This window comes from Martes martes (assembly GCF_963455335.1).
Source record: "Martes martes genome assembly, chromosome: 3".
Classification (NCBI taxonomy): Eukaryota; Metazoa; Chordata; class Mammalia; order Carnivora; family Mustelidae; genus Martes; species Martes martes.
The window spans coordinates 125,451,135-125,471,345 of record NC_137890.1 but is presented as its reverse complement, the minus strand read 5'-3'; the positions used below and the strand labels follow the sequence as shown (position 1 = coordinate 125,471,345).

Here is a 20,211-nt window from a genome sequence, read left to right as displayed (position 1 = left end):
TTTCCTAAATCAGAAAACCCTAATCTCTGATTAGAACCTCTAAATGCCCCTATTTCTCTGAATTTGAGAAGCAATTAGTCTGAGCTGAAGCATCATAATTTACTCTCAGGAGAGTCTATAGATTAATTATATTGTGAGCTGCTCCTACTAAGATTTTTTTTAGGTAGCCAAGTCATCCACCAAGACACTGTCTGAAGAAGTCTAGATATTTAACAAAAAGAAACTGCTGCCAGATCATCTTTATTTTCCTTAACAAAATACACACAAGAGCACAAAATTCACTTATATATCACCATTATTTTACAAGTATAAATAATGCTCAGAATTCAAGTCCAGTCAAGTGCAGAGATATTTCCTATATGTTAATATGTAAACATAAGCTAATTATATACATCATGTGCCTTTGGCCCAGCTGCAAAATAAGAAACATCAAAAAAGAAACACTGCACTTGACTATTCAATTGCATTCTTACTGAGAATTCGTACCAATGCCTATATAGATACAGTTATAACTTTCCTACCACTTAATGTAAATGCCTAAATAGACATCACCCCTGCAAATATTTCAAGAATTAAAATTCCATCCATTTTTGATGAATGATTAAAAATCTTAATTGAGTTTCATTCCTTAAAATAAACACCACTAGAACTTATTCATAACCAAAGTTCTTCCTATGTCAAAATGGTATTATTTATAGGTCACAGAGAAAACAAGAATGCTATTTTGTTTACTTTTAGAATGGAAGAAAACATCTAATACCTGGCTAAACAGTGTGGGTCTTTATACATTCCAAAGGTTCTTACTTTACCGATATCACTTGTCTTTAATTTAACACCCAGGAGCTACAACTCTGACATATTGAAATAGCCAAGCAATTTAAATTCAAATGATATCAAGCATATATCCTTAGGAGGGAAAAAAAGAAAGCACCACCTAGAAAGCGATAACTGACATCAACAAGACTATAAATATCCAATTGAAGGCACGTGGAAGCATTTACTACATGGCCATCAAAGATTCTCTACTGAGTTCAGGATTAGGAGTAGAATCAGCTGTAGGGACTGCTGATTTGGCTTCATTCATTGAGGTGTCCTCATTTTCAGCCTCTTGATTCTCCTCTGGTTCCTCTGTGCCAGATACTTTTTCAGTCCCTTGGTCTGTATCCTCTGTATCTGATATTTTCTCATCTGTCTGCTCTGTACTGTTATCAAGAACATCTTGTTCTTCTACAGATTCTGAAAAGATAAAGAGTCAAAAGTTTAGGATTTCCAAAGTTAAAATGCTAAATAAGATAAAAGATAAGCACACACACGGACAAAGAAACAGGAGAATGGTCTAACATTATCCTTAAAATCTTTTAAAATACGTACTTAACTCTCTATTACACACAAAAATTAGTATGAATGAAGGAAAAAACAATTTGGAGAAAACAAACCTATAAACATACTTTTATCTAAAGCCCTATATTTCCCTAAAATTTAGGAATTTTCACAGAATTTAGGAACCTTCCTAAAGATGCATTTAAAAGTTAAATGTCCAAATATATCAAACAAAGTCCCAACAGATTTATAAGACAACAGCCCAGTAAACAAAGCCAATGTATTAACTCCCAGATTACGTTTCCTGAAGGAGTTGTCTCCCTTGCACACAGACAATCTGTAAACAATAAATGTATACGCCTGGGTGTGTGTGCATGTGCGTGTGCAGGCAGTGCCATCTCCCATACTGATTTACCTATAATCCAAAGACTGAGATGGTCTGAATCCACCTTTTCCAAAGGCATGACAAGTCTCCCCCCATCCCTCTACAACACAAGTTCTCAGGATTTAAATCTCTGGGTCACAATATGCTACATACCTACAATACAAGGAAGAGAAAGGGAAGGGTCTTTTGCCAGCCTCAATAGTGGAAGCTAAGTGAGGGTCTTGGTTCCTATCTTGGTTCCCTTTAAATTCTCCTTTGAGTTTCATTAAATTCAAATCCCTTAATAATAATAATCTTACTCAGTAAAGTCCCTTTAGTTTTTTAAAGTTTAAAGAATAAAATGAGGGAAGGAATGTCAGACGCAGAAAGCTTTGGGCCTCCCAATTTCCAAGTCAAAAATAAAAATCTAGCTTTTGTTTTTATAATAAATAGTAGCAAACATCCTTGCTAGGAGAAACATGGTTAAACCATATCAGCCAAACAAATAAGCAAATTTTACTATGCTCCTAGAAGATCCCTTATGATATACTACAAATGTTATTACTTCAAAAAATCTGAAGGAAAAAGCCAATCTATACTAGTAAAAAGTTCAAGTTTAGTTCATTTACAGTACAGGTCAGAGTCTTGCTAAATAAAAACAGATTTGCAAAGAAATTATGTGCTATATGCACACATGGAAGTGGACATCTTACAAATTCATGGTTTTACCATTATCAGTTTAAATAGATACAAATTATCTAAATCTCACACACTCATGCCAAGACTTTAAAAATACTAAAAAATCAGGGCGCCTGGGTGGCTCAGTGGGTTAAAGCCTCTGCCTTTGGTTCAGGTCACAATCCCAGGGTCCTGGGATCGAGCCCCGCATCGGGCTCTCTGCTTGGCGGGGAGCCTGCTTCCTCCTCTCTCTCTCTCTGCCTGCTTCTCTGCCTACTTGTGATCTCTGTCAAATAAATAAAATCTTAAAAAAAAAAAAAAGAAAATTGGAGGCGAAGTAGCTCTATAAAAAAAATAAAAATTAAAAATCAAAAAATAAAAATACTAAAAAATCATTATTACTTTAAACAGACATCTTAGACTCTAGTTTACAGAATTAATTACAACCCTCTTTCCCTCTTTCATATATAAAACGAAAGGCCAAAATTCTAGTCAGGGACATCCAATTTAGTGAGGTCTTACTGCATGAAAATTCATATGATCACAAAAAGTAGTGAAGAATGTTCACAAATCCTACTTGTGTCAAATGTCACAAAAATGCTATTTTTAAGTTAAACTGAAAATGGCATTGCAGTACCACTTGGAATCTTATAAAAATCAAGGTAGAAAAGCAGTAGGTCATTTGAGTTTTGTTATTTGAATGTTCCAAGTGCACAAAGGAAAAGCAGAAAGTACAAATGAAATTCTCTGGACATGTACGGATCATTTCTGCCACAAGGGCAAGCAAATTCTTCAGTGGAAAGCTTCAGGAGTCGCCAACCATTTGTAATTCTACCCTCCCAGAATTTATGCAGGGTAGAATGGTAAGAGTCAAAGTTTTCCACAACTCTCTGGCCATTGAGCAATACTTACTTGCCCAGAACTTTACAATTTGTTATATTTTAGAAAGCCTTCTGAGACAAACCAATAAAGCCATACGAAATGAAAAGACAAAAAGCTCAGAATCTGGGACTCAACTCACCAATAAATGTGTTTAGGTGAATAGAGACTCAGATAATTAGTTATATTCTGTCTGACCAAATGCCTCAGTACTGAACAGGAGAAGTACTCAAGTTGATAGATTATCGCAGTAAAGCTCTGTGATGTAACTATATTCAGAAACAGATACATCATTGGTCAAATCCAATTAAATATAAAAACTCTGGTGTCTGGAGGCAGATAATACAAAAAGAAGTACTATAATACTTAAATTTTTAAATGTATAAAGATGAATTCTAAGAAATACTATGGGCTATCATAATTAGAAAATGACATACACAAAGCTTGCTTGTCAATAATTTACTTTACGTCAAAGAACATAGAGAAGACTAAAAACTGGTGAAATGATGCATAGGGCTTGAAAATAATGAAAAAGCCTATTAATGACTACTTTTCTACCCCCAGGTTAATTTTCAGAAAAGTCATTTTAAAAACAGTAATACTACAGAAAAACTGGTATGTGTTATGATGCCTACGAAGCAGACACCAGTCTAAACGACACAGATATTCGAATTTTGGATGCCAAATCCATTTTGTTCAAGTCATCCAAATAAGATTTAAGTGAATTAGGTGTGCAAGATTAACAGAGAATTACATGTTTAAGAACTAAAATACAGAGCTTTATAATAAGATTATTAAATGTATTCCAAAAGTATTTACTTTTTTTCTATGGGAGAATATCATTTGCCTATTCTAATAAAAACAGCTAATTTTTTCTGTGAAGTTATAGTTTAAAATAGCTTGATGGTATAAGATAACATAATAGAAGATGTCAGTATCTGGGCATAAAATAGAAAGAAACCAGCACTTGTGTTCACACTAATTAAAGAGGCTTCTTCTCCCCCATGCAACATCAGTTTAAGACTAAAATTAAAACAAAGTTACCTGAATGACGTAATACCATCAGTAAGAAAATTTTTAAAATCAACTTTGGCATCCATAATGTCAAGAAAACAATGTATCACAATGTTAAAAAACAAAAATGACCTATGGAATTTGTTCCTTTCCCCACTGCTGCCCCCTTCCCCTCTCCCCAATGTTCTTGAGAGAGAAAGCCTTTTCTACCAAATTGTTAACAACCGGCTTACAGTTGTTTGAAACTGAAACTCATAAAACTGAGTATTAACTGTACAATGAATACCACTGCCTCATCTATAAACCACACACATGCAAAAACATGTATGAACATCAACCTTACCTTTTGGGTTTTATTCTATCTCTTAAAAAAATAATTTTCTAAGAAAATTCAAGAATGGTCTAGCAAAACAAATTCATATATTTCCTTTAGAAATACATAATTTCCAAGGGGGAAAAAAACTATTCTATTTAGTTTATGCCTTTGAAAATCCTTCATATTTTGGTGAATTCATTTAGATTCTTACTTTTTATTCCTTTTTACAACAACAAAAATTTGTCTTGCTTATGCATCAAACTTTTGCCTTGCTAACACATCAGTACCCACTATATGTATAGATTATAAAACTTACCAAAAGGAGAATCTGTTCAATTAAAATGGACAGTCTGTCTTTGAACTCACAGGCCTTAAACAAAGCAGTTTTTATGTGACTTTCTGGCTTAAGGAAAATGGCCAACTTACATTAAGGAACAAAGACATGAATCTCATCTCAAAACTTAACCCAATATGGCTCAATGAATAAAATTAATTAAATAAAAACCACCTATGATAGGATAACTCATACTAAGCACACAGAATACTGTTTAATAGTGATACTGTTGTTTACCACTGGAGAACAAATGCATTAGATAAGAAAGAAATGTCATTATCAGGCAATAATATAAAACTATTAGGTGAAGGTGCTTCAGCAAAGAGAATCAAAAGACCAAAAGATCTCTAGGTCTAAAACAAATAAGCAAAAAGATACTATAGGCATGTTTGTATCCTGATGAAGCTATACATAATTAAATATCAATAAAGGTGTAAGCTTTTTGGATCTGGTAAATACATAATTCAACAAAATTTACATTATCAAATAGTTCAATTTCCTAGAGCATCATAACAAACAATAGTAAAAACAGAATTTTCTCTAGTTCAACATAACCTAACAGCAACAATATATTGCTTAAAAGAAACAAAAAAGCAGAAATCAGATTACCAAAATAAATTTCACCTTATATAAATTTTACTTGCTATTTTTGGTATTTTTTATTTTTTCATTTTTTATTTAAATTTAATTAGCCAACATATAGTACATCATGAGTTTCAGATATAGTACATCATTAGTTTCATCATTAGTTCAGTAACTCATCAGTTGCATATAACACCCAGTGCTCATAACAGCACATGCCCTCCTTAATGCCCATCACTTAATTACCCCATATTTTTTATAGTATTGATTAAATGCCATAGGTTTTATTATTAGAAAATTATTTCCAGTTGAATAAAAGCTATCTTTTATTAAAATAATTATATAAGATCTAGACAAATACAACTAAATAATTAAAACAATACTAACATTTTTCAAACACTAACATTTTTCAAAATCACTATATAGGTATGCTAACAATGTAGAAACCTCCTAAGTATTTATCATAGTTAACAAAAAAGAATGCTACATATCAATTATTTTGGAAAGCATATTTTAGGAAAGCAAAACTGATAAAGCACTTTAATGTGGCTTAGCAGAGATTCACTACTCAGCCATAAAAAAATCAAACCAAATAACTTAAAAGTAGTTCATTACTTTGGCATACCATATCTAGTATGCTCTTACATAAAAAGAGAATCCATAATCCTAATTTCTTGTGTTTCTTTTTTTTTGGATCTTATTTATTTATTTGACACAGAGAGAGAGAGCACAAGTAGGCAGAGTGACAGGCAGAGGGAGAGGGAGAAGCAGGCTCTCTGCTGAGCAGGGAGCCCGATGTGGGGGTCAATCCCAGGACCCTGGGATCATGACCTGAGCTGAAGGCTGATGCTTAACTGATTAAACCACCCAAGTGTCCCTTGTGTTTCTTTTATACAGTATTACCAAAGCATCTGGATACACAGTTCTAGAAGAAAATTACAGGAATCCAAATGAGTAATTAATGGGAGAAATTTCTTCTAGATCTCCCTCTTTGATGAAAACTCCAACATTTCTTAAGTTGTTCTAAAGAGTAATCCAAAAGCCTTGTGTCTCATCCTAAATGCAAAATCTTCCACTAGCAGAATCAAGACAAAACTCAAAGTCTTGCATCATAGTTTTTTTTTTTAAAAAAACTTCTTCTAATGATCCAAGATTATTCATATAAGCAGGTACAGAATATTTGTTGAAAGGAAAATTCAGATGGAAGAGAGCTATCTTTTGGTTTCCTCTGTGACTTCAATAACCTAATCTCTACAGTTTCTGCCACTATCAAGGAGCAATTTCACGACTTTAAAAACTATAAAAATTGGGTGCCTTGGTGGCTCAGTCAGCTAAGTATCTGCCTTCGGCTCAGATCATGATCGCAGGATCCTGGGATGGAGCCCCACATCAGGCTCCCTGCTCAGCAGGGATCTGCTTCTCCCTCTGCCCCTCCCCCAGCTTGTGTTTGCTTTCCCTTTCTCTCTTGCAAAAATAAATAAAATCTTTAAATATATATTAAATATATAATATGTATTAATAATGTATTATATATAAAATATATAATTGATATATAATATATATAAAAACTTCCTGGCATTTTTATATTTATATATTTTATTATTTATTATTTATGGGGAAATAAATTTGTTATACATTATATATTATGTAATATATATAAATATTATGATTGATATATATATATATATGCACGCGCACACACACACACACACACACACACACACATATATATAAATGCCAGGAAGTTTTTTTTAGACCTCAAGTTTTCACATCACGAACGCAGAAATCAGAAATCTAAGCCCTTGCTTACACTGGCTGTCAGTACAGAGAGATGACTGAGATGATACGGTCTTACTTAATAGTTCAATATAATAATCATAAAGGTATGCTACCAGCGTTCAAAACAAATGCAGCTTCATCTTTCACGAGAATACTTCCTAATTACTTGGAAATGGTAACTATATCATAGTGGTGAGACAGTAGTCTTGGAGAAAAGTTTCAATCTTCTGGAAGCCAAAGAAGTAAAAGGTTCTCAGCCTTTTTGATGAATCCAAGGAGAACTATGAAAGAGTTACTACTCCAAAGACTATTTTAGCCAAATGGAATTGTTTCTTCAGTTCCTAGCCCTACAGAGTTGTTAGACCCTGCCTCTGGTTTTGTCTTCACCTATTAATATTACCTTATTAGGGCTCAGTTTGAGCCAGTTAGACTTCGTTCTGGAGATTTCAGATAGAAAATGAGACATCGGGGGTATTGTTTCTCCTAGATTTGATGAGAAGGAAAGGTATAGCTAGGTGTTGTTTGCTAACTATCCATCTCCATCTTAGCAGAAGATATTAAAGCATGGGACTCTTTACCAAGATTTTTATTTTGTTGGCTGTTTTCTTTCCTTCCTTCCTTCCTCCCTCCCTGTTTTCTTTTCTTCTCTTTTCTTCTCCCTTTTCTTTTTCCATCCCCTTTTCTTTTCCCTTTCCCCTTTCCTTTCCTTTCCTTTCTTCCTTCCTTCTTATTAGCTTTCAAATATTCACTTTAGCTTTTAATAATCAAGGTTACTCATGGAAAGGACTTCAACTTTTCCTGTAGGAATCTTCACTATGAAATTCTTTCGTTTTCTGTCCCAAGAGGCTGCAATAGCAAGGCGGGTGACTTGCATGTGACAGCATGCAGCTCAGGGCATGACTTGAGCAGAAGAAAAACTGTGATTATGTTTGGAGTTGATGTTGCAGACTTGGAGAAGGTAAAGGTACTGATTCCATGTTGAAAGTACAAGGGCTTTTTGTCATGACTATCTGTGTTCAAATTCATTTTGATACATGTTAGTAAGCCAAAAGCCAAGCCCAAATCAACACACACATTTTAGGTTCACTCTTCAAGTTAAAAAAAAAAAAAAAAAGGTTCTCAAATTTTCATACTAAACTTCTCATATCTGAAAATTCACTGTCTCATGTCATTCTCAGTTAAAGCAATTTTTTCACTACTCCGCACTTGTATAAAGAACTCAAATATATGTAAATAAGAATTCCTAGAAATTAAAAGGATGAATACTGACTGCTAAATAAATGATATGAACTAAACTTCTAATATGGATTTTTTTCTATATCAGGCATAGCACCAAAATATCATGGCCTGAGCCATAATTTTAGCATCTTCATCATTCAGAGCTGCACAACAAACATCTCCCCACCTAAGATTAGCAAGAAATAGTTGGCAATTAATAGTCAGATCTTCCATCTCTTCCCCGTTTTTTCATGACACTTCCTCAAGAAGTCATAAAACAGAATTATGAGTTCTAAAAACCAATTAATTCTGATAAATTTTATTTCTCTAAAATAAGGTTGTTTTACATCAAAGGCATCCATTATCAACATTAATCTTGCAGACCCCAAAAACACAGTTTCAAAGGACCACCAGTCCTATCAACATAGTTATCCAATGAATACAAGGATGATTTCCCGATTCCAAAGTTTCCTGCTTCCAGTAACCTTACCAATTCCAGTGGTAGGCACAAACCTATTTCACCAATGTTAATTATAAATCTTATCAGAATTTTACTCTTATAAGTAGTTGTATAATTCTTATAATCTGCTTCACTTAAATAAATTGAAAAAATGATTCCATGAAAACATTACTAGTCAAATCTCCCAACAGTTACACAAAGATGTCACTCCAAAAACAATGTTTACCTAGCTGTTGCTAGATGCTGCTTAGCACAGTATAATCGACATTTTAAAACTGAAGCACATTAGACTAATCACACAGGAGGCTAGAGTATCAGAGCCATAGCTGATACGTGCATGCTGCAAAATCTCATAAATTAATCCATTCTTACCTAAAAGCATTATGCTTTTATTGTTAAATAGCAGACATTATTAAGAGGTAAAACTTTTTAGTTAACATATTCATACCTTCACTGATCTGGTTCTCTGATGAAATCACACTTCTTGAGGGCAAAGGACCAACTGAACTTGAGCTTTCCACTGCCTGCCTCTTCTCAAAACTAAACTCTGGAAGTCTTGGAGCCTGAGGTCTAGTTTTTCTTGCAGGATTCAAGAAAAAACAGTAGGCACATCTAAAAGCTGCAGAGAATAAAAAAAAGAAAAAACCACAAACCAAAATAAATTCAAGGATTAATGAGATAATTTTCAAGATTACTTTTGCAAAGTAGTCAAAGAACCCTTCAAAAATTATTTATCCCTTGAGAAATTACTTCTGGTTTTAATAATATGGCAGGTGCTCTCCAAATGCTAATTTTCAAGCACCTTTTCTAATTATTATTAGAATTAGAATATTAATTTTAAAATAGAAAAGATCCTAAGTTACATGGCAGTTTATCTAATAGCAAAACAATCTATACTAATCTAAAATGTATTACAGAAATTCCATTTCTAGTCACTACAATCATCAGGTATTTTAAAATCCAGAACCCTGCTCACTTGCCCAAGAAAATGTAGCATAATTAATTAAGTGCAGTATTTTTTTAATAGTAGCTGCACATGTGAATCATCTGAGGTACTTTTAAAACAAGAAAAACCTGTCCCCCTCCCCTCAGACCAATTAAAACAGACTCTTCATAGGTGGGTCCTAGGCATGATAATCTTTTTTTTTTTTTTTTTAATTTGACAGAGAGAGAGAGACCACAAGTAGGCAGGCAGAGAGAGAGCGGGAAGCAGGCTCCCCACTGAGCAGAGAGCCCAATGCGGGGCTCAATCCCAGGACCCTGAGATCATGACCTGAGCCAAAGGCAGAGGCTTAACCCACTGAGCCACCCAGGCGCCCCTGGGCATGATAATCTTTAAAAGTGCTTCAGGTGATTCTGATACACAGTGAAGTTTGAGAAAACTGACCTAGAAGTTGTACACTGTCTGAGGAAAACAACTGCATTGTTTTTCCTGCTTTGCTCTGTGTTCTAAAATAAGAACAATATGCCTGAAAAATATATACAGGGATAGCACCTAAAACAATGTGACATTACATAGGAACTGGCATAGAATGAAATATTTAAGAGTAAAATATTTAAATCTAACTGCCCAATAACTCTTACCAATGTATTCAAATTCTTCTTTCAAAGCCATGCCATTATGAGAAAAACACTGCTGACATATAAGGGCATACCTATAAGAAAAGGAAAAATAAACATATCAGTTACAAATGCAGACAAAGCCCATGGAAAGGCTACTTTAGCCATTACAGCTAACTTATATTTTAGCATAGCAGAATATGTCGTAACAGTTTAGATGTTACGTAGTAAACAATGAACAATACTCTTTAAATATAAGTCAAAACTTCAGCCCTTTTAAAATATAATTTATACACCAAATTAAAAACAAACTAAGCAAAGTTAAATGAATATATCCTTACTAAGTTAAACATATCCAATGACAGAACACTTAAATTTGAGTTACTTCATCTGGGGATGACAGACCCCAAATCTGTGGCCAGATACGACTGGAAAAGATAGAACCCCTTAGAGATTCACAATGAATGTTACTAAAACCTCTGAGAAATCTGTATAAAGAAATGAATTTAATTTGCTTAGTCCAATCCAAAGGTTAACTTCACATATATCATGATTTCTATACCTATCCCAGTTGTACATCTTCCTCATTTTCTATTTATATACTCTCTCTGTTCTCTGTGTACACGCTTAACAAATACTTGGCCCTATCAAATAACAACTTGTCTGTTTTGAATAATATATCATTTATAATTGTATATTATATATACATATATAATTATATATTATATATATAATTTATAATACTAACATTAAATATATATATAAATATATACATATAATTTATAATACTAACATTAAATTCAGTCCTTTTATTTAAATGATAATATTCACCATAACCTTGTCAATATCTACTCTACTATCCTAAGTATTTTTTAGAAGTCTACACTATGACAGTTGCTCTGCTCACATCATCCCTATCTTCTTCGGGTTATTATAAAAATCAAATAAGACAATAAGTGGAAAAGCATTTTGAGAACTAAAAGTGTCAAACATATGCAAATTGTCTTCATCGTTATTAAAATCATCACCATCACCAATTCTACCACGGACATCTATAAAACTCCATTTCTTACAGCCTACCAAGTTTTCACTATTTGTTTGCTCTTCAAGCTTAAAAGTTTCATGAAATGACACAGTTTCTCTAAAAATAATGTCATACACACTGAAAAAATAAAATAAAATTTTAAAAATAAATAATAAAAAATAAAATGTCATACAATATTATTTTGTTTTCTCTATATATTTTGCTATATTTTATCTAGATACTTATCTAAATTCTTAATGAAAAACAACTGAATATGTACTCTTTGCACTCTTTGCAGGGCTATAAAATATTCTATTATGTTCTAAAATCAGGAAATAGGAGCCACAGAACTGTAGAACATCTACTGCATACACACACACACACACACACACACCCTGACCAATAAACTTTTTCCTCATTTTTATTTACCTACCACTTTAATAAGTATTACCTGTTCTGTGGACCATCACCAACTAAATATTCAACAATTCTATCCAGAGCACCTCTTTCTCGCGGGAGAATGGGCCTTGCTAACGGTGGACCCGGAGGATGAAGACCTAATAAATAAAGAAATATTTATGTATTTGTATAAAATACATTTAAATTTTAATTCAGTTACCAAGTACTACCCATGCTTGTCAGAACTTCTGAAAGATTTTAACAAAAGAAAAATACATCTCTTCAGAGCATTCAAGTTTTCATTAAAAATATTATACTACAAAAAAATGTTAAATTAAGTTCTAGGTCAAAACCATCAACATAAACTATTAAGAAATGAAACTATGTTGGGCTCTGTACAAACTAATTTTTTTTCATTTTATCTTATTTCTTTTCAGTGTTCCAGAATTGATTGTTTATGCACCACACCCAGGGCTCCATGCAATATGTGCTCTCCATAATACCCACCACCAGGCTCACCCACCCACCTCCCAAACTAATTTTTTAAAAATTTTTCTAATTTTTTTAAACTAATCTTATTAAGAGGGCATTTGTTGTGAAGAGAACCGGGTGTTATATATGAGTGACAAATCACTGAATTCAATTCCTGAATTCTACTGAATTGCACTGTATGTTAATTAAAACTTAAAAAATAATTTAAAAATAAATTAAAAATTTAAAAACATGTATATACATGTATGGGTAGATAAAACTAGATATATTTTTGTAGGATTATACAAGTAATAAAACATTCAAAAGATAGATAAATAAATAAAATGTCCAGACTCCTAAAATCTTATGTAATAACAAATTAGAAGATTAGGGGACTTCTATTTGGAGCAATAATAGAGTCACAGGATCAAATTTACCTTCCCACCTAAATTAACTAAAATACTGTGCAAAATATATCATGAAACAGTTTTTAAGACACTGGGTATCAAACAATGTAGGCTAAAGATCCCCAAGAGACCAAAAGAGAATAAGAGGAGTCCTACAACTGCTTCAACTTGTTGCCTGGAGAAAATTTCCAGGCAACAGCTCAGGAAGGGTAAATCAGCTGAAATGTATAAGCATCCCTGAGTTTGAGGAGATAAAGCTGGAACTCTGGGAAGACCAAGGCAGGTTCATAGAAAGAGAATGCAGAGACCAAGAACACCAAAGATCTACAGAGGAGCTCCAAGACTGTTCAACATCTTACTGACTGGTGCATGTGTATATTGAAACCATCTTGAGTACACAGAAAAAACTGCCCCCAAATATTAAAGGTAACAGTGTTCACATGGAGTCAAAGTGCTGCATGTTCTCACCAGCCAAAGTGGAAAACATCATAAATCACAGGTTACTGGATTATGTAGTCAGAGAACCTTTGTATAAGGACATAAAAACATCTAGCATTCAATAAGATAAAATTCGTAATGCCTGATATCAGATCAAAAATTATTAGATATGCAAATAAGCAGGAAAATACAACCCACGAGAAAAATCAACCAAAGATGACCTAGAAATGACAGTTTATAGAATTAATATACAAATATATTAAAACATTTATTATGACCATATTCAATATGATTGAGAATCTAGAGGAAAGATTCAGTGTGGTAGTCAAGACATGGAAAAAAATTCAAAAGGCCCAGATTGAACTTCTACAGATTAAAACTACAATGTCTAGAAGGAAAAATCTGCAGATGGGATGAATAGCTGTTTGGACATTATAGGGTGTGCGGAAGTAAACTTGAAGATACAGTAATAGAAACCATTCATAATGAAACACAAAGGAAAGCTTAAAAATATTTTAAATAAATTATCAGCAAGCTGTGGAACAACAAGAAGCAGCCTAATGTAGATATAACTGGAGTCTATAAGAGGGGGAAAAGAAAACAATACTTGAAGAAATTATGCACAAAAATTTTCCAAATTTGATGAAATCTATAAAACCACAAATCCAAGAATATCAACAAACCCTAAGCACAAGAAACATAGTTTTGCACCAAGGCAAAGACAATCAAATTACTTAAAACCAGTGATAAAAAGAAAATCATAGCATAGTCAGAAAAAGATATATTTTATACAGAGAAACAGAGGTAAGAATGACAGATTTCTCACCAGAAAATAAGCAAACCAAAAGAGAGCAAAGCAAAGAAAAACTATCACTTAGAATTCTGTATTAGTAAAAATATCTTTTAAAAATGAAAGCAAGGGTGCCTCGGTGGCTCAGTGGGTTAAAGCCTCTGCCTTCAGCTCAGGTCATGATCTCAGGGTCCTAAGATTGAGGCCTGCAAAGGGCTCTCCGTTCAGCAGGGAGCCTGCTTCCCCTCTCTTTCTGCCTGTCTCTCTGCCTACTTGTGATCTCTGTCGGTCAAATAAATAAATAAAATCTTTTAAAAAAAGAAAAGAAAAAAAAGAAAAATGAAAGCAAAATGAAGGCTTTTCAGCATACAAAACCGAAAGAATTCATCATTAGCAGAACTGCACTATAAAAATGTTAAAAGACAGAAAAATGACACCACACAGAAAGAGGTAGTACAAAGGAAACAACTGAAATGGTTACCATGTGGGTAAATATCCAAAACTCTTAAAAAATAATTGATAGCTTAAAGGAAAAATAATCATTTGTTGTAGGGTTTATTAAGTATTTTGAAGTAAAATGTATGGCAACAATAGCACAAAGGCCAAGAGAGGAGAAATGTTAAGTATACTGTTGTCAGATTCTCAAACTGTTTGTGAGCTGGTGTTATATTACTTGAAGATAACCTGTCGTAAGTTAAAGAAATACACTGCAAACCCCAAAAGACCCACTAATATGAAAAAGCAATATAGCTATTTAGGCAATAAAAAAAGATAAAATAGAAGATTTAAACTCAAACTCAAATATACCAATCCTGTTAAATGTACATAGTCTGAACATCCTTATTATTGAGCCACAAATTGTCAGAATAAAAAAGTAAGACCTGATATATGTTGCTTACAAGAAAAAAATTAAATACAAAGACACAAATACGTTAAAAATAAATGACAGGGTGCATCTGGGTGGCTCAGCTGATTGGGCGTCCAACACTTGGTTTCAGCTCAGATTGTGATCTCAGGGTTGTGGGCTTGAGACCCATGGAGTCTCCTTGACATTCTCTCTCCCTCTGTCCCTCCCCCTACTCAAGTTCTCCCACTCTCTCTAAAATAAATAAATCCTTTAAAAATAATAATAAACAAATGATAGAAACTATATATAAATATACTAACATTAATCAAAAGAAATCTGGAGTATCTGTATTAATGGCAAACAGAGCAGACTTCAGAGCAAACAATACTATCAGGGATAAAAACGGCAATTTTTTTTTTTTTTACAGATTTTATTTATTTTATTTGACAGATAGAGATCACAAGTAGGCAGAGAGGCAGGCAGAGAGAGAGGAAGGGAAGCAGGCTCCCTGCCAGGCAGAGAGCCCGATGTGGGGCTCGATCCCAGGACCCTGGAATCATGACCTGAGCTGAAGGCAGAGGCTTTAACCCACTGAGCCACCCAGGCGCCAAAAACGGCAATTTTATAACGACAAAGGAGTCAATTCATCAAGGGAGCATAATAATCCTAAATATATATGTGTATCATAAGAGAGCATCAAAACACATAAAGCAAAAAATTAACAGAAACTACAAAAATAGACAAATACATATCTACAGTGTGTGTGTATATATGTTATATATATATATATACTTGTGTATATATATACAATACTATATATATATATTTTTATATATGCACACACAAATAGTACAGTTGGAGATTTCAACAGCTTCCTCTCAATAACTGAAAGAATAAACACAGAAATCAGTAATGATACAGAAGACCTGAACAACACTATGTGCTACCAACTTATCCTCACATTTATAGCCACTCGATCCTAACAGGAACAGAATATATATATTCAAGTAAATATAAAACATTTACCAAGACAGATGATATTCTGAGACATAAAACAAGCCTCAGTACATTTAAGAAGATATAAACCATACATAGTTATGTTTTCTGACCATGACAGAATTGAATTAGAAATCCGCAACAGAAAGACATCAAGAAAATCTCCAAATCTCTAACCGACATCCATTTAAATAACCAAGGATGCAAAGAAAAATTAAAATGGAAGTCAGAAAGCATTTAATGAAAAAACAACATATCAAATTCATGATACGCAGCTAAAGCAGTAGGTAGAGGAAAATCTGTAACATTAAAACATCTATAAAAGAGAATAAATCTAAAATTCATGAATTCAGCTTCCACCTTAAGAAACTGAAAAGGAAGAGCAAATGAAACCCAAGATAAACAGGATTAAAGAATAATAAAGAGTAAAAATAAAATAGAAAATACAAAAATAATAGAGAAAATCTGGTTCTTTTGAGAATATCAAAACTGATAAACCTCTAGCCAGACTAATCAGGGAAAAAAAGGGAAGATACAAAATACTAATATCAGGAATGAGAGAAATGGCATAAATCTAAATTGTTTACGAGTATATTATAAGTAATTCTACGCCAATATACTCAAAAGTTACATGAAATAGAGAAATCCTTTGAAAGACTAGCAAATTACCACAGCTTACTCAACAAGAAATAATTATTCAACATGCTAAAATTTATAAAGAACTTTTTATATCTATGTTCCTAAGAGATATTAGTCTGTAGGCTTTGTTCAATTGAATCTTTAGTTAAAAACAAATAAAAAAATAATACAACCTTCCACAAAGAAAACACCAGACCCAGATGCTTCAACCTGCAAATTCTACCAAACATAAGGAAAAAATAATATAAATTCTACACAAAACTTTCTGTAAAATTGAAGATGAGAGGCTACCTTCTTATACCTCTGATACCCAAACCAGAAAAAAGACATTGCAAGAGGAAAAAAAAAAAACAAAAACTACAGACCAATAACCTTAAGGAACATTGATGTAAACATTTTTAACAAACTTTTAGTAAATCAAACCCAACAATATATACAAAAATTAAAATACCATGACTAAGTCAGATTTATCCCAGGAAAGCAAGGTAGTCTAACATTTAAAAATCAATCAATGTATTTCACTATATTAACAGATGTTAAAACAAAAAATAAACTAAAACCCTATATGAGCATCTCAATAGATACATTAAAAATGTTTGATAAAATCCACCCTCCATTACTGATAAAAATTTTCAGCTAACTAGAAATTGAAGGGTACGTCCTCAACCTGATAAAAGCTATCTATGTAAAACAAAACAACAACAAACCCTACAGCTAACACCAGGCTGAATGGTGAAAAGGTAACCGCTTTCCTCCTAAGATCAGCAATAAGGAAGAAGGTCTGCTTTTCCACTTCCCCTTCTTTTTTTTAAAGATTTTATTTATTTTTTTTTAAAGATTTTATTTATTTGACAGACAGAGATCATAAGTAGGCAGAGAGGCAGGCAGAGAGAGGAGGAAGCAGTCTCCCCACTGAGCAGAGAGCCTGATGCCAGGCTCGATCCCAGAACCCTGGGACCAAGACCTGAGCCACCCAGGTGCCCCTTAAAGATTTTAAAGTAATCCCTACACCCAATGTGGGGCTTGAACTCACAACCCCAAGATGAAGCGTGACAAGCTCCACCAACTGAGCCCACCAGGCTCCCCTACTTTTGCCACTTCTATTCAACATTTTACCAAAGGTTCTAGCTTGTGTAATAAGCAAGAATGAGAAATAAAGGAGCCCAGATTAGAAAAGAAGAAAAATTATCTTTATTCACAATGTGACAGTCTATGGAAAATACTATAAAATCTACTAAAAAACTAATAAACTATTAAGTTTAGCAAGATTATAGAAGACTAATATACAAAAATCAATTGTATTTCTAAGTATATTAGCAATGAATAACTGGAGATAGTAAAACAAAGCCATTTGCAATAGGCTCAAAAAGTGTAAATAATTACATACACATTTAACCAAGAAAATGTGTAAAATCTATATACTGCACACTACAAAACACTGCTAAGAAAAACTGAAGATCTAACTAAAAAGATATACTGTCTTCATGTAATAAACTAGGCAATATCAGAAGAGACAAATGGAGAGTAGAAGAATAATCTAGTTTTAATTAATGATTTACATCATGTAAAAACATTAACAGGGGCACCTGGGTGGCTCAGTGGGTTAAAGCCTCTGCTTTCGGCTCAGGTCATGATCCTGGGATCCTGGGATCGAGCCCCACATCTGGCTCTCTGCTCAGCAGGGAGCCTGCTTCCTCCTCTCTCTCTGCCTGCCTCTCTGCCTACTTGTGATCTCTGTCTGTCAAATGGATGAATAAAATCTTTAAAAAAAAATTAACAAAAATAAAGAGTTATGAATTGTAACTCCACAATCCTTGAAAACTGAAAGAGAACTGTTTGTAGGAGGTACTCTGAACTAAGAGACAACACAGAAGGCAGCACTGAGAAGAAAGTGAGAGAATAAAATAAATAAGTGATGTTTGCCTCTGTAAAGCAAGGCAGAATAAACAATAAGATGGGCAGCAATGAAGGTTTACAGAGATCTCATAGAAGACTTTGCATCAAAAAGAGGCCTTGTTGGATTAAGCCTTACAGTATAAGGATACAAGGTTTTCAAAACACCTGTGACAAAACTTTAAAGTACTCAAGAATAGTTTTAGAATAGCAATACTGTATTAATATTTTAAAGGCTAATAAAAAGCCTTTAAATTTGCCTTAGATTTGCCTTGTAAATAATCACAAACCTAGAAGTTGTTGCCATCTAAAAAAGGGCAAATGATGTCCAAATTGTAACAATTAACAAATGAAATTTAAGTTCTAGAATAAGTTCTTTGTATAACAAATCAAGAACATTTTTCAGATTTCATCAGATAAGTTGTTAGTTTACTTGTATTAACAACATTCAATCATTTACAATCAAAAAGTAAATTTGAATGCAGACATTAAGTGTCATTCCCCCATTATCAAATTTTCAACTTGAATAAGTATGCCAAATGATATCTTAAAAGCATTTAAGTCAATTTCACTTTTGCTGGAATATTTAACTTCTGTATGTTTAAAATGAAAATGTCCATAAAGGAATCTGGATACATAAAACAACAGATTTCATAAAAATATCTTAAATGCTGTGCATACTAATAACTTTTAAAATAAAATATCCTCATATCTATGCTATTATAGATAACAGTAATTAATACAAACATCAAGAACAATCATTGTAGGAATACTGGTCATTTTTACACAACTTGGCAAATTATCAAGTACCTGCTGGTTATTAATTTTCAAACATATGGGAACTCTGTGGTAATACACATTAAATTGATTCTCTTCCACAAATATGGCACAATGAAAAAATGAATTATTAATCTTCTCTATGAGAAATCATTTAACTCATTCATATTTTTGGCAATGCACAACTTAGGTCTTTTACATGGAAGATGAATTAAAAACTTCAGTAAAATATGTTTTATTTACATGATCATGAAATTTAGGCCATTTTTCCCTCTATAGCCCTATTCTTTATGTGCAATACAGTTTTTATTACTTTATACAAGTTGCTAAACTTTGATTTCGTTATAACTCAGATACACAAATGTACATAATTCACACATTCTCACACAAAAAAAGTTCTTCCATTAAACCACTAAGAACTTCACAAATTATGGGTATCTCAAATCAATAAAATAACCAGAGAAAGATAAATAATTTTCAATCAACTTGATTTTTCTCAATTTCTCAAAATATATGGCTGCCTTAAGTGACATCATTATATGTCAAGTTTACAAGTATTTTTTCAATAACTACTTTAAAAGTTGTGATTTATATACATTTCATTTGTAGCCAGCTTTGTTTATAAATTTGTTTATAAATTAATTTGTTTATAAATTTGTTTATAAATTAATAGTTTTTTAGTTTTCTAAAATCTTATGCTCCTTTTCTTTGAAGGCAAGGCAGGGGGAAAAAATACTCTTACAGTAACATTTAGATTGTTTTTATCGTAAGTGACCTGAATACCTGATATCAACTACTGACTAGCCTCAAAATCATTATTAATTATGTTAGTAATTAGTCATGAAATACCAAGGTAATTTAAATTAGAATTAAATATCCTAAAATAAGTAAATAATTTACTATCATATTCAAGAAACTGACATGGAAATTTATATAAAATAATGTGATCTGCTGAAGCATTAGATTTCCATGTCCCATTACACTCCAAAAGAAAGCTGCAGGGTAATATAATCAATTAGGCTCCCA

General features: G+C 32.9%; 1 protein-coding gene across 3 annotated transcripts in view; it reads right to left on the bottom strand.

The window, feature by feature from the left end:
* Positions 1-211: 211 nt before the first annotated feature.
* Positions 212-20,211, bottom strand: part of LNPK (lunapark, ER junction formation factor) — a gene marked incomplete at its 5' end in the record, with an annotated part of 81,670 nt that continues 61,670 nt past the window's right edge. For all 3 annotated transcript variants that reach the window (XM_080798738.1, XM_080798739.1, XM_080798740.1), the window contains 4 exons: positions 212-1,236; positions 9,393-9,563; positions 10,529-10,599; positions 11,980-12,085. In XM_080798738.1, the coding sequence (XP_080654864.1) occupies positions 1,001-1,236; positions 9,393-9,563; positions 10,529-10,599; positions 11,980-12,085 (584 nt within the window). In that variant the 3' untranslated portion in view covers positions 212-1,000. The remainder of the gene's footprint in view (positions 1,237-9,392; positions 9,564-10,528; positions 10,600-11,979; positions 12,086-20,211) is intronic.